Source organism: Tenrec ecaudatus, chromosome 17 (genome assembly GCF_050624435.1).
Source record: "Tenrec ecaudatus isolate mTenEca1 chromosome 17, mTenEca1.hap1, whole genome shotgun sequence".
In the NCBI taxonomy this organism is placed as follows: domain Eukaryota; kingdom Metazoa; phylum Chordata; class Mammalia; order Afrosoricida; family Tenrecidae; genus Tenrec; species Tenrec ecaudatus.
Genome location: NC_134546.1, coordinates 23840979 through 23855833, shown reverse-complemented (window position 1 = coordinate 23855833; position 14855 = coordinate 23840979). Strand labels below are relative to the sequence as shown.

The 14855-nt window shown below is 41.9% G+C and overlaps 1 protein-coding gene across 12 annotated transcripts in view; it reads right to left on the bottom strand.

The window, feature by feature from the left end:
* Window positions 1-14642, bottom strand: part of BIRC6 (baculoviral IAP repeat containing 6) — a 224499-nt gene extending 209857 nt beyond the window's left edge. For 8 of the 12 annotated variants that reach the window (XM_075536116.1, XM_075536117.1, XM_075536118.1 and 5 more), the window contains exon 1: window positions 14279-14640. In XM_075536116.1, coding sequence (XP_075392231.1) covers window positions 14279-14615 — 337 coding nt within the window. In that variant the 5' untranslated portion in view covers window positions 14616-14640. Of the gene's footprint in view, window positions 1-14278 lie in introns of all 12 variants that reach the window. The other 4 variants (XM_075536115.1, XM_075536120.1, XM_075536121.1 and 1 more) reach the window with 2 other exon arrangements.
* Window positions 14643-14855: the final 213 nt, after the last annotated feature.

Genomic DNA, 14855 nt, shown 5'->3' with positions numbered 1-14855 from the left:
AAATGTTCTAAGATTACCATTCTTTTAATGGTATCTATTCATAATCTGTCGTGATTACACAGCTTTTGTGTAGTGGACAAAACACAGGTAAAATATCTTTCTGGTACTCTGCTTTCAGCCTTCGTCCATGTGACAACAGCAACAGTATCCTACATTCCATGCTATCTTCTAAACCCAGCTTAAATTTCTGGAAGTTTTTTACTGATGAACAGCTGCAGTCATTTTTGAAACATCTTCAGCAGAATTTACTTGGGTGATCAAGTGGATCAATTCACCAAAAAAGAGCAATCCTAAATGTGTGTTTCTAAAATGTAAATTAAAAATACACGAAGCAAAAAACTAACAGACTAAAAAAAAAGCACTCTTAACTATATAGGACACTTCCACACTCCTCTCAGTAATTGATAAAACTCATACACAAGCCATGGGTTTTAGACATATGTGTACCTGACTTGTATGTATACCAACACATAGTAAATTTTACTTCATTTAAAAATAAAACTTCAAAATATGATATTGTAAAAGAACCAAAGCATGAGAATATATCTTCAATTCACTACTAACTAAGAAATTAAGGGCAGGTAGTTTATAACAGCATTATGACTCACATGGAGAACATACATGCAAAAACATTAAAAATGGCCACCATCCCCAGGGAACAGCAGAGGTAGTTACTGTTTTCTAGTCTATCTCATGTTCTACCACAAGGTAGTTTGTTTTTACAATGGAATTTTTTAAAACTTGGTTACCAATTCTAATACCCACTTAGTCAACTTTTCATGGAACTTGCATAAATACATTGTTTTTAAATGATTTGTTGTTGTGAAAGTGATTGTGCTTCATAGTAACCTTAGAGAAAAGAACAGACTGCCCCACCGGGCTCCCCAGGAGCAAGCTGCCAATCATCTCTGTGCCACCAGGGCTCCTTATAAACAGACACATCACACTGTAAAATCTCATTTCTGAAACAGGACACACTTCAATGCTTAAAATAGCCTACTATAAACAAAACCTATTATAGGCAAACAGTCAAAATTGGTAAAGGAGAAAAATTAATGCTAGATTCTCACAAAGCATTAAAAAGAATTTAACAAAAGAAAATTGGTAATAATACAATATTATTGAAAGACAAATATAGACCTGTAAAATAATACTCTATGCAAAGAAACTTTGAGAAAGTTTGCCAGAGAGGTCATGAAGAAAAAAGGGAGAAAACACACACACACACACACACACACACACACACACACACACACACACAGACAGACAGTATTATTCCAGGCAAGAAAACCAACATCTACATTAGCTGAAGCTCTCAGAAAAACACAGAAACTAGCATTACTGGAATCAAGAATTTATAAGTTCCAATTCCTTCTATTCATTTTACTCAAATTGATACAATCATTCTAGTCTCTCACATTATTTGAGAAAGTTCTGCGAGCATAAACAATCACCACTGTAACTTTTTCATGGATGTGATTCCGTCATTAAGGTCTTACTCCCTGCAAGAAACTGCAGGTCTTTTTCATATATGAGGGAGCTTCAAGAAATTCATGGGAAAAATGAAATCAAAAGAAATAGAAGTTTCCTGCCATCTTTCTGAAGCTCTCAGTGTACCACTTGTCACAGTGAAACGTCTCCATCAACTTTAGGAGTCACAGCATACATTTTTGAGAACTGACCTCTCTATCTGATTTTGCTCAAGAGAATCATCAACCAATTAACTAACCTTTGTAAATAAATTCCTATTGCTAAACAAAATTGCCCATATTAAGATTTAACTAAGCTATAAACATCAATACAGTTTTGCAATTTGTTGTATATGTCATTTTTAATCTTTGAGTTGATATTTGAAATTAATTTTCCATTTACCATGCTGTTGATGGCTGTTGAGAGGTAAATTCCAACTGATGGTAACTCCAACATGTGTAGTGTAGGACTGCATTTTCACGGAACCCAGCCCTGTCCTGAGGCACCTCTGCGTGGGTTCAAACCAACATTTCAACCTTCTCTTTCAATCCTGTGATTCACATGGTCTGCAGTTCGAAACCACCAGCAGCAACATGGGAGGAAAAACTGAGCTTTCTATTCCTGTAAACAGTCTTGGAAACCCACGGGGGGGAGGGGATTACTATGAGTCAACAATGACTCAATGGCAACGAGATTGGTTCTTGAAATCACTCATTTTAAGTCAATCTGAGTCAAACTGCATCAAAATATAAGGATCACTAGCTGTTTTTGCATGCTATCTTAACAGACCATCAGAAACCCCTAGATATTGATTGCTGCTATCACACATCATCCAAATCTTTGCTCATGCTACCTGAGAGATGCAAGAGATCCTCTCCAACCTCGAGTGCACAATCTAAACTACTCCTATCCTCATACCAGCTTTAATTTTCCTTGGTGCATTTATCACCACCTGACCTAGCATAGATGAGGGGGCTTTTAATACTTTGTGGAAAAACAGAATTGAAAAACAATGAAATGTTTCCATGATATTTTAAGTCCACTTATATGTGTATACAGAAATTTCACATAAAGTAAATATTATGGAATAAATTAATCCCCTTAATTTACAAAATTTTGAAGAGGATTTTAATATATAAAAACTGAACTATATGTCAGACAGGGCAAGATATGACAAAACAATAATTTATAAATTATCAAGGGCTCATGAGGAAGGAGTGAGCGGGGAGGGAGGGGAAAAAAAGAGGACCTGATGCAAAGGGCTTAAGTGGAGAGCAAATGCTTTAAAAATGATGAGGGCAAAAATGTACAGATGTGCTTTACACAATTGATTTATGTATGGATTGTGATACGAGTTGTATGAGTCCCTAATAAAATGTTTTTTTAAAGACTTAAATATATAAACCCTATAAATATAAATATATAAATATAGCCAAAAAGATCATCAATGAAAAAAATAGGGACAAACTAGGCCTAATACAAGGGGAAAAAAACAAAACTGAACTATAATAATTTATTTTTACTACAACATGACACAGACATTTTAGGCATGAAATTAGCTGGGTTTAGTATAGAGACCCCAGGCAACTTTGCCTTCCCCACTTGTTTATCCTCCTCTCCTCCATCCAATATCCCTACACTCTACTTGGCTGAGTGGCATTTCCATGAAAAAATATCAGAAACACTTAGTTGCAACGTCAACCAAAACCAAATTATGGCAGGAAAAAATATAAGTATGGTCCTTAAAAAAAAGACCTTGAATACAGGCATTATTATCGATTCACTACATTCAACCTAGAATATATTTGGTAGGGTTGTTTTTGGTTTTGTTTTTTTTTTGGCAAACTTAATTGGAAGGTTTTCTTAGCAAAAAGAACAAAAGCAAAAAACACTAAATACAGTAGTATTCAACTCAAATAAAACTTGCCTCTCATTCAACTTGTCTCAATATGAAACAAACTTGTGCATCTAAAGTCCCCAAGAAAAGCATGAACCCTTGCATATTAGAATCACCTGGCAGGCTTTAAAATAAGTGTCTCCCCAGGCTCTAGTCCAGACCACAGAAGTCAAGCTCATGGGCCCAGGCAGGGTATAGATATATATATTTTTTAAAGCACCCTTGATGACTTTAATGAACAGCCACAGTTGAGAAGCACTGCCCAGTGCCATCTCACTAACTGTACCTCTTTCTACTTTATAAGTCAAAATACAGAAACAAATCATGAAGATTTAAATACGTGGGGCACATAATACATCCCAAATAACACATTCCCATCTTCCTCATTCTTAATTTCAACTACTTCCTCTAAGAAATAAGCACAATAAAAACGAAAATCAAAAGCAGAAAAAAATACGAAAATCAAACCTACTGTCATCAAGTTGATCTCTACTCCAAACTCACTGCCAACCCATACCAACCCTATGGGACAGGGTAGAACTGCCCCCACGGGTTTTAAACGTAATTCTTTATGGGAGTAAAAAGCCTGTCTTTCTCCCACTGAGCAACTACTGACCTTGCAATAAGCAGACCTCTCTAATAACCACTCTGCTACCAGTACCCCTATATCCCAATGCCTAACCACCCTAAAAGACATAGAACTGCCCTCCCCCACCCCCATAGAGTTGCCAAGGCTGTAAATCTTATAGGAAGCAGAATGCTTTATCTTTCTCCAGCAGAGTAGCTGATGAATTGGAACTGTCGATCTTTGGATTAGCAGTCAAGGAATTAACTACTGAAACACCAGAGCTCCTTAAGTATAATATGAACAAGGCGGCTTTGAAAATTCATAGGAAAAATTCCATTTAACTTCTAATTCCATTTTTCCACAAACTTTTTGAAGCCCCCTCGAACCACCACTGATATACATCCCTAATTTAACCAAATCTTCTAAGAGGTTCAAACAAGGTCATTCCTGACCAATGGTACAAATTTAGAACAGAACGGAATTTTTTTTTGGTCCATTCCAGTTTTGCTTTGTCAGCCACGGACTGAACCCAGAACAATCAGTCTGAAGTCTTGAATTTAAAAGAATCAAACTGGATCACAAGGAGCTTCAGTGACACAATCAGTGCTAAGAACTTATGCAAACTGGATCGTAAGTATTTCTTAAGGGCACATGCCCCCATAATAGTTTTAAATACTGCGTATACTCGAGTATAAGCTGATCCGAATATCAGCCAAGGTACCTAATTTTACCACAAAAACTGTATTAAAAATGTGCTGGAAAGCTCAGCTTATACACAAGTATATATGGTAATTAATTTATTATTTTCACTATTTGTTATCTTAGTGCTACCATGCTAGCACTAAGTAGATACCTGCCCCTCCCTCCAGAAGAATTTATTTCAAAAGATGGCATTGAATCTGCAGCTCTGGGAGAGGGATATATCTGATTGGAGCATACAGGTGCTGATGAAGGGGAGGAGGAGAGAGTGGAGCACATGCTGGTCCACCAGGCCTTGAGGATGAGTACCCCATTTAGAGAAGCTAGTCCAGAGAGGACTACATGGCCAGCCCCACTATGAGACATGACTCCCCTCACTGACCCATAGCTCTACAGAGGATAACACCGGAGACACAGTGTGGGAAATGCACCCGATCTGATCCTGCCACACCGAGGCAAAACACTAAGGGGGTGCACAGAACAGCTAGGGAATGGAGCAGCAGGTCCCCAAGGAATGCTGAAGGTGGACTTTGGGGCCAGGACATGGTGCCCCAACAGACTGGATTGGAAAACACTCCTAAAGGCCAACAAAAGAGTTGAACTAACTAAAAGCTTTTCTTTCTTGTTGTGTTTTGTTTTGTTGTCATTGGTTTGTTGTTATTGTTCTGTTGTATATTGTTTTGGATTTGCTATGTCTTGTTTTTGTGCATATTATTATCTCAATAGGTCTGTCTAAATAAGATAGGCTGGATGAACAATCTGGAAGAGAAAACAACAAGAGGACCGACAGTTCCGGACACATGGGATAGGGGGAGGTGGGAGGAAAGGAAGTGGTGTTTACAAACCCAGGGACAAGGGAACAACAAGTGATCCAAATTGGTGGTGAGGAGGGGGTGGGAGGCCTAGTTGGGCATGATCAAGGGTAATGTAACAAAGAGGAATTGCTGAAACCCTGGTGGGGACTGAGCATGACAGTGGGACAGGAGGAAATTCAAGGGAAATAGAGGAAAGAACTGGGAGGCAAAGGGCATTTATAGAGGTCTAGATAATGACATATATATATGCAAATATATTTATATGAGGATGGGGAAATAGATCTATGTGACAATATTTATATGTTTAGTATTAAGGTAGCAGGAGGACATTGGGCCTCCACTCAAGTATTCCCTGAGTGCAAGAATACTTTCTTCTACTATGTTGGCATTCTATGGTACTCACCTACCCGACACAACCGCTTAAGACAAATCAGATGTATAACCAAATGTGGTGAAGAAAGCTGATGGTGCCCAGCTATCAAAAGATCGAGCATCTGGGGTTTTAAAGGCTTGAAGGTAAACAAGCGGCCATCTAGCTCAGAAGCAACAAAGCCCACATGGAAGAAGCACACCAGCCTGTGTGATCACGAGTTGCAGAAGGGATCAGTTATCAGGCATCAAAGAACAAAAAATCATATCATTGGGTGCACACCTCCATGATACGATCACTGAAGACAAATGGATGCATAGGCAAATGTGGCGAAGAAAGCTGATGGTGCCCGGCTATAGCTTCTGGGGTCTTAAAGGCTTGAAAGTAAACAAGCAGCCATCTAGCTCAGAAGAAACAAAGCCCACATGGAAGAAGCACACCAGCCTGTGCGATCACGAGGTGTTGAAGGTATCAGGCATCATCAGAACAAAAAAATCTTACCACAGTGAATGAGGGGGGGAGTGTGGAGTGGAGACCCAAAGCCCATTTGTAGGCCTCTGGAAATCCCCTTGCAGAGGGGTTTCAGGGAGGAGACAAGCCAGACAGTGCAATGTAGCAATGATGAAAAATATAACCTTCCGCTGCTTCCTCCCCCTCCCCACCCACTATCATGATCCTAATTCTTTCTACCTTGTGAGTCTGGCTAGACCAGAGGATGTTCACTGGTACAGATAGGAACCAGAAACACAGGGAAGCCAGGGCAGATGATACCTTCAGGACCAGCAGTGTGAATGGCAATACTGGGAGGGTAGAGGGAAGGTGGGTTGGAAAAGGGGACCCGATTACAAGGATCTACATGTGACCTCGTCCCTGGGGGACAGACAACAGAAAAGTGGGTGAAGGGAGATGTCATACAGGGCAGGATATGATGAAATAATAATTTATAAATTACCAAGGGTTCATGAGGAAGGGGGAAGTGGGGAGGGAGGGGGAAAATGAGGAGCTGATGCCAGGGGCTTAAGTGGAGAGCAAATGTTTTGAGAATGATGAGGGCAATGAATGTACAAATGTGCTTTACACAACTGATGTATGTATGAATTGTGATGAGTTGTATGAGCCCCAAATAAAACGATTTTTAAAAATAAATAACCAATGAGTCTAAACCAAAATCTAAGATAAACATTTTCTAGTAGTGCAGTACCATCTCTGTGCATTCAACAGCTAGGAAAATCTGGGAGGTCACAGCAAAATTATATCTAGAAGCTTAAAACACAGCAAAACATTTTTTAAATGGACTCTAGTATAAGTTCATAGTTACTTATATGTAAGCTATATGTTTAGTTATCTATAGAAACATGTTTTTCTAATAAGAGCAATCAGGTCATCAGGTAACAACACTACACTACAGTAAGCTGAAACAAAGGAAGCCACAGTACTACTGGTAATGCCAAATTTTGAGTTTACTTGAAGTATACATATGCAGCCAGAAGGCAAAATGTTCTACGTGCTTGTGATATCCGTGACTACACTATGTTTACGACACAGAGAATAACGGACAATAAGGGCTTACTGTACCAAAGGTAGTCAAAAATAGGAAGTGGTTTCAATCATTTACAATTTCCAGAAATAGGAGAAATACAGGGGGATTCTGCCATTTTATCCACAAATTAGTGCCTGTCAGTTCAGAAGACATAAAAAATGTATGCTTTTCCTCCCACTAACAAGGTGAATATTTTAATGCTATCCATAAAAATCTATGTTTTAAGGATTCCAAAAGCTAATTTAATTCGTTTTCTACATTCCAAGATTTCTTTAAGCAAGTAGCTTTGGACTCTTGGGTTTGATGAAGTTATATCTATTTAACTCAATGGACTTCCCTACAGGTTGAGCAGAGTATTAATGCCTTGTTTCTCATTTAAGACCACTGTACAGATATCTTAAATCAAAGTCAATGTAGGGAAAGGAAAAAGAAAGAAACTTATAAAGAAACGTAAAGCTAAACTGTTGGTATAAAAACAGAACAGTTCAAGTTACTTTTCTTTTTTTTCACTGTGAAACCTTGAACTCACTTCAGAAACCACAAAATTCATTGGTTAATATCCATACACAAAAATCTTTAGTTATGTATGCACAAATTCTACATGAAAAAGCAGTTGGATTATACAAAACTAAAAATCTAACATTCTCAACTTCAGACATTTGGCTATACAAATAGACAAGATATTTACCCACATATAGATTATATTTCTTAGTAACATTTTATTCCCACATCTCCATGACACCTACCTATCTCCTGCACTACACATAGTAAGTCAGCAAAAGTTTTTGAAAGTAATCATGAGCATGGCGATGAAAACCACCACCAAAGCTCAAAAGAACTGACATTCACTGAGAAGCCTGGGTAGCAGAGTGGATTGATTACACGCTCAGCTGCTAACCACTTAGCAGTTCAAAACCACCAGCTGCTGGCGTCGGAGAAAGATGAGGCTTTCTACTTCCATAAAGCTGTATGGTCTCAGAAACCTTCAAGGACAGTTCTATCCTGTCCCACAGGGTCACTATGGATTGGAATCAACACCATGGCAGTGAGCTCAGGTTTTTGGTTTGGTAAGACACTTTTAAGTCCTAGTGTCATCGTGTGTCATACTGGGCTGCGAATCTCAAGCCGAGGTACCTAATTATTACCTGGGAAACCGGAAAAACGGATTGACTCGAGTATAAGCCTAGGGTGGAAAATGCAGAAGCTATGGTGAGTTTCAATATCAAAACAAATGAAAATAAAATTACTAAAAATTGAGACATCAGTGGGATAATGTATTCAAATATTTATTTTAAATAAAAAACATAAATAAAAGGACAAATCATTTAACATTAGTAAACCAGCACAGTAAGTGGAAAATAGGTTCAACAAAAAAAAAATGAGGTATCAACACTGAGATCGCTGTCATCACCATCACTGCTGTCATTTTCATACAAAGTGCAGTCTTCACTGCCATCCATAGCATTACTAATACTACATTTCTGGAAGGCACGTCGCACCATGTCTTCTGGAATGTCTTCCCATGCATCTCGAACCCACTTTGCTATTAACTCTATGTCAGGCTTCATGAGATTTCCTCCTTTTGTTAGTCAGGCTTGACCAGATGACATCCATTCATGCCACATCCTTCACACGGTCTTTAAAAGGCTTATTCAAAGATACATCCAGAGGCTGCAGTACAGATGTAAGCCCACTTGGAATAATGGCTAAAGTAACTTTACTAGATTTTGCCTATTTTTTTTATGTCATCTGAAAGGTGGGCTCTGAACATATGCCAAACAAGTAACGATGGCTTGTTCTTTCAGGCTTCTCCTGGTCGTCGGTTCCAAACTTCTTCCAGTCATTTTTCTGTTCCGTCTTCATCCATCCAGCCTTTAACTTGTGCACGCACAGTAATTCTTGGTGGGAAATTGATCTTTTTAGGCAAAGTCTTTCTTTTAAAAATAATGACAGGACGCAGCTTAGTTCCATTAGCCAAACATGATAGAACTGTAAAGTGCTTTTTTTTTTCATTTCCTGTGGTTTTGAGAAAAATGTTTTTTTCTCCTAAACTTGCCACAGTTCTGTTGCTTGGAAGATCAAAAGTCATGGCAGTTTCACCCATATTCCCAATATCTGCCAGGTCATAATTACAAATCCTTCTTTGTTTTATAATAAATGACTTGAATGACAAATTTTTCTTCAATATCTTGTGGAAATTTCTGGGAAATCTTTGTTCTTTGTCTCATACAGGTAGGCCAAACCTATTCATGAAGCGGGTACACCATCCTGCTGACGCAGCAAATTTTTCAATGCCTGGTGCTTTATATTTGTCATCCTTAGCCATTTGTAGAGCACTTACTTATGCAGATTCCCATGGGTGTTACACAGTAACCATTTTGACGACACTCCATAATCCATGTATGCAATTCACTCTCTAGAGCCCCATAAAAAGAAACCTCGACTAGCTTTTTTAGCTTTTGGAATCTGTTCCAAGTCAGCCTTCATTTTCCGCCACTCCCTCACTTGCTTATCGGCAACACAGAATTCCCTACTTGCAATACTGTTATTGCTCTCTTCTGCTCTTGACACAACCTTTATTTTGAAACCAGCCTCATATGACCAGCATTTTTGTTTTGGTTCAAGAGTATCCATTTCGAATAGGATAAAAAAAACAAGACTTTCATGGTAATCTTCTTCCCCCCTCCCAACTGTTAGTGGGGAGGATGGAGGGGAGTCCATGGGGGCAGGGATGCAGGATGTGAATTAACACGGACACCAGAGGGGAGAGATGGAGCACAGCCACAGACATATCCTTACTAGTTCAGCTGCAGGCATAAGTGAATCACTACAGGAGCCGTCCAAGTCATAGGATGGCTCTGATTGGTTAAATGTGAGTAAACATTCAAAGCCCTGCAGTGTCAGCAGGGCTTTGAATGAACAGCGGAAAACCGACCCATGAGATAATGGGCATTCGACCCATTGGGGGGGCAAGGGGCCGCAGCAAGATGTTAGACCTTGCTGGGTTACCACTGACCTGTGTATAAGCCGAACTCCAGTTTTTGTGCTGAAAAACTCAGCTTATACACATGAGTATATACGGGTATATATCAAAAGTTGTTAAGTGGTTAATATTTTGAACTAGAGGGATAGAGGGGAATATAAACAAGTAGACAAAATATCTTCCCATGAGGAGCATGAAATAAAAATAAGGAGCATAAATTTATGAATGGCTGAATCAATAAAATCTACATCATTCAAAAGAGCAGAAAGCATGCCACAAATATTAAATTGACAGTTTACTAGAATAAATGTAGTTATCAATGTGTCTATTCCAACTCATGGTAACCTCGTGTATAAGAAGCAGACCTTTCATAAGCAGATCACCAGGTCTTACTTCCCAAGTGCCTTTGAGATTGAGCTGCCAGATTGGGGGGCAACACAAAAATGAGTGTCAGAAAGATCATGGAAAAATTAATTGTCATTTAATTCAATGTTTCCATTAAATTTTGGAAACCCATTAAATTCGGAGATCCAAAGGATTACTCCTCTGTGCCAAAGAGAACAAGAATCTAAGATCTGATCTAGGGTCTTGAAAAATGAGTAAGATTTAGTTAATGGAATGGAGACCAATAGTGCATTCATTCCAAGAATAAAAGCAAACTACTCTAGTTAGAAGAGTAATTGAACCAGTTTAATAAAATCAAGGCTAGAGATTGATAGAGACCAGGTCAGACAGATCACTGAATAACAGATCAAAGAAGCAGCTCAGCACCTCTGAAATCTTAACTCAAACACTAACAGGAAGCATATACTTTGCTTTATTGCTAACCTATGTACAACATACTGACTGCTCTTGACTAATATTTTATGTCAGATACAGATCACCTGAAGACATGTACCAATGGACAGTTTAAAATTCACCATCTTTGTGATGTACACACTGTACACACAAGCCCTGCTTCCATCCTACAATATTCAATGTACACTATAGAGGTTACTCATAGCCCTATAAAATGAATTCCATGAATCCATAAGACACTACCATTCAGTAAAGTTCTAATGGTTATTACGGTTTTTCATTTATCCCGCAAAGATGTCTTTCCTTGCAGGTAGAAAGTAAGGTGGCACATTGCCCATGAACTGAAAAGAGAGGTAATATTAAGTGCATGGTCACTACTGGCACCTTCTCCTCACTCTATTTATAGAACTGCCCTCTAGTAAACCATTACAAACCAAACCAACAAACCAAACTCACTGCCATCGAGTCAATGCTGACTCACAATGACCCCCCTGTGGGTGTCCGAGACTGGAACATTTAATAGTAGAAAGCGATCTTTAACTGGAGGAGCTAGTGGTTTCGAACTACTGACTATGGGAATCACAGCCCAATATGTAACCACTACACCACCAGGACTCCTGGACCATTAAAAACAGACCATTAAAAACAGACTTTGCAACATATTCCAAGAAAAACATAAAATGCTGCATTTCCTCAAAAATCATCAGTAAAACACTTATACACCTGGGAACTGAAATAACCTGTTAATTATCAATAAGACTCAATCTTCATATGTAAAATTTGAAGATTTATCCAGTTACTTTTAAAATATACCTATAATTCTTTTACTTTTCAACATACATTTTTCTCAATGCATGGACATCTGCAATTTGATTCCAGGTGTATAATTGTATGATTTAATTTCCCTAACATAACTCCCAACTAAATCATCCCAAATTAGTACTGTATTTTTTGCATTTGCCTTTACATTTTTCTTAAATCTAAAACCTTGCTCCCTGAAGTAATCCTAACAGTGCAGTGGATGTCCCCCCATCCAATTTCCCCAATGATTTTTAATAAACCCTAGCACACACTTACTCAAAGATAAGTTCCAAGTAAAAAAGGCCCCAACAAACCCTTTCCTATCCCAAACATTTTATAAACACTTCAGTTTAAAATCATGAAAGACAATATTAGGTATAAAGGATGAAAATGATCAAATCAAACTAAGGATAATGTGTATGGAGGGAGTGGCCAGGTGTTTTGGAATAATTTAACCTAAGAAAGTCTGAGAACATTATTTGTAATATTTTATTTTTTAAGCTAATGGGGGAAGGAGGTTCACACTGAGTTTCCACTGTTGTCTTTTTGCCTTTTCACGACAGTACAGGCATTGGGGCTGTCGCTTCAAATCCACCAGCGGTTTTTCAAAAGAAAGCTGAACCTGTATGCCCTGGTAAAGAATCCTACACAGGTCACTATGAGCCAGAATTGTCTCAATGAAATATCTTAAGTGAGTTTTAAAAGAAAGATATTCAATTACTAAGACATCCCTCGAATACAGGATGGCAAACCATTATGTCCAAAGTTGTAGATATTACTTGCTACATCTGTACCATTTTAACTCACCGCCATCGGGTGATTCTGACTCACAGAGACCCTACCGGGCACGGAAGGCCTGCTCCTGGGGGTTCCCAAAACTAACTTCCTGAGAATGGAGAATGGAAGCCTTGTCTTTCTCCTACAATGGGGCTGGTAGTTTCGAACTCCTGACCTTGCAAATAGTAGCCCAAAGGGTAACCACTACACCACTGGGGTTCTGTCTTCCTGTGCCAAGGGACTTCAAAACAAAAGAAAAAAACGTCAAGCCTACAGTCAAATCTTTCTTTCACATCTATCTCAATATAGTCCAGGATTACCACATCCCCTCACTTTCAGAACCCTCACACCAAAAATAAGTAACATCACAATTTCATCTTTTTAATCGCTAAATTGCCACTTACTCTTTTAATTGCCTTATTACTCAGAGTAAACTGGGGAAACGCACCTATGTTAAAAGCACATGTGACTTGGTAGATCGCCTATTTCCACTCGGTTAAAAGCTTAAAGTCTAACTCACAAACGAACTTTCAAATCTTTCCTTGCAACATATAAATGAAATGTCACCTGTCACCTAAGCAGCCAAGGCTATTCCAAAACCCACCCAGCCCGCCGTCCACTCAAAGTCCAGTCCCTGGACCAACGTTTCTACCTTCCCCCTAAACTGTCGCCTTCCAAGGATGCGGCTCAGACAAAAGCCAGACTCCCAACTTTCAGCGGGCTGTGCTACACCCGTGGGGAGAGAGGAGGCTGAGATTTCACTTAATTATGAACTCAAAGAAATCTGTACGTCGTGCACTCCAAACCCTAACTTTCTTGTCACTCGGAGGCAGAAGTTAGAAGCCCCCGTTCCAGCGGGCAAGGTCTTTTCTTCTCCGGCGTCTGCCGGAGTTCTACACCGTCAGCAGAGCGGTTCGGGCAGCTGGCCCGCCCACTTCCCTCCCCACCCCCTCCATGCCCACCCCACCCCCACCCCCACCGCCAGCGCGAAGCCCGCGCGGATACCCCGGCACCTGAGGGACCGGTGAACTAGAGGACCCACTTCTCTCCAACACCGGAGGGCTCGGCTGCCGGCTCGCCCGCTGCCCGTGCCTGGCCACAGACTCGCGCCGGGATCAACCCTTCCACCCCGACGCGCTCTGCTCTAGCGGCGGGCAGTGCCCACACCTCCTCCGCGACCTACCCAGGGGCCTGCCCCTTCCCCGGTGGCCAACGCCGAGGCCGCCTCACCTCTCCGCTGGGAACAACCCCGACCGGACGTGCGCCCGAGGCCCACACGGCAGCTCCCACCCTCCCTCGGCTCGCCGGTCTTTCCTTCCCAGCTGCCGCCGCCGAAAAAAAGCCAAGCCCCGAGGTCCTCCTCCATCAGCTTCCGGGCCACTCTTCGCCACCGCCAGGCCCGCGCCCCAAGCACTGCCCGCCCGCTCCAGTCACGCCGCTTCCCCTCCACCGGCGGGCCCGGCCGAGCCCCGGGGCTGGGCGGCTTCCTTCCGCGGCATCCCGCGGGCCCGGCTCCGCCCGCAGCAGGCCTGGCCCCCGCCCGGCGGGCCGCACACTCACCGCTGAGAGCCGAGGCCTGCAAGGTGGCCCCCGAGGTGCCGTCGATGACTTTGATGGTCCCGCGACTGGTGACGGCCAGGATGGCGTTGAGCGCCGGGTGGTAGGAGAGGCTGTGCAGCCCGTCGGCGTCGCAGCGCATGCAGCCGTCCCTCAACACCAACCACTCCGAGGCCCCGGCCGCTCCCGCCCCCACGGCCGAGGAGCAGCCCGGGGCCGGGGCCGGGGCCGGGGCCGAGGCCACCGCAGCCGCCATCTTCCGGCCTGCGCTTAGCACAATCACACTGGGAAGCGGCTCAGTGACAGTCCCGGGAGGTGCAGCACCACCGCCAGTCACCATCCGGGGCCAGGGGGCAAGCGGAGCGCGTTAACCGGAAGTGAAGTCAGGCGCCGGCACGCACGCGGAACGTCCGCCACCGGCCCGCAGGGGCCAAGCCTGGAGGAAAGCTGGCGGGGGGAGGGGAGGGAAGAAGGGAAAGGGGCGGGGCCTAGGGCGGGGCGGGAGGCTGGCGAGTGGCGCATGCGCGGGGGAGTTGCGCGTGCCACGCGCCGCCGGTTCGGTCAGCTTCGGCTCCGCGGC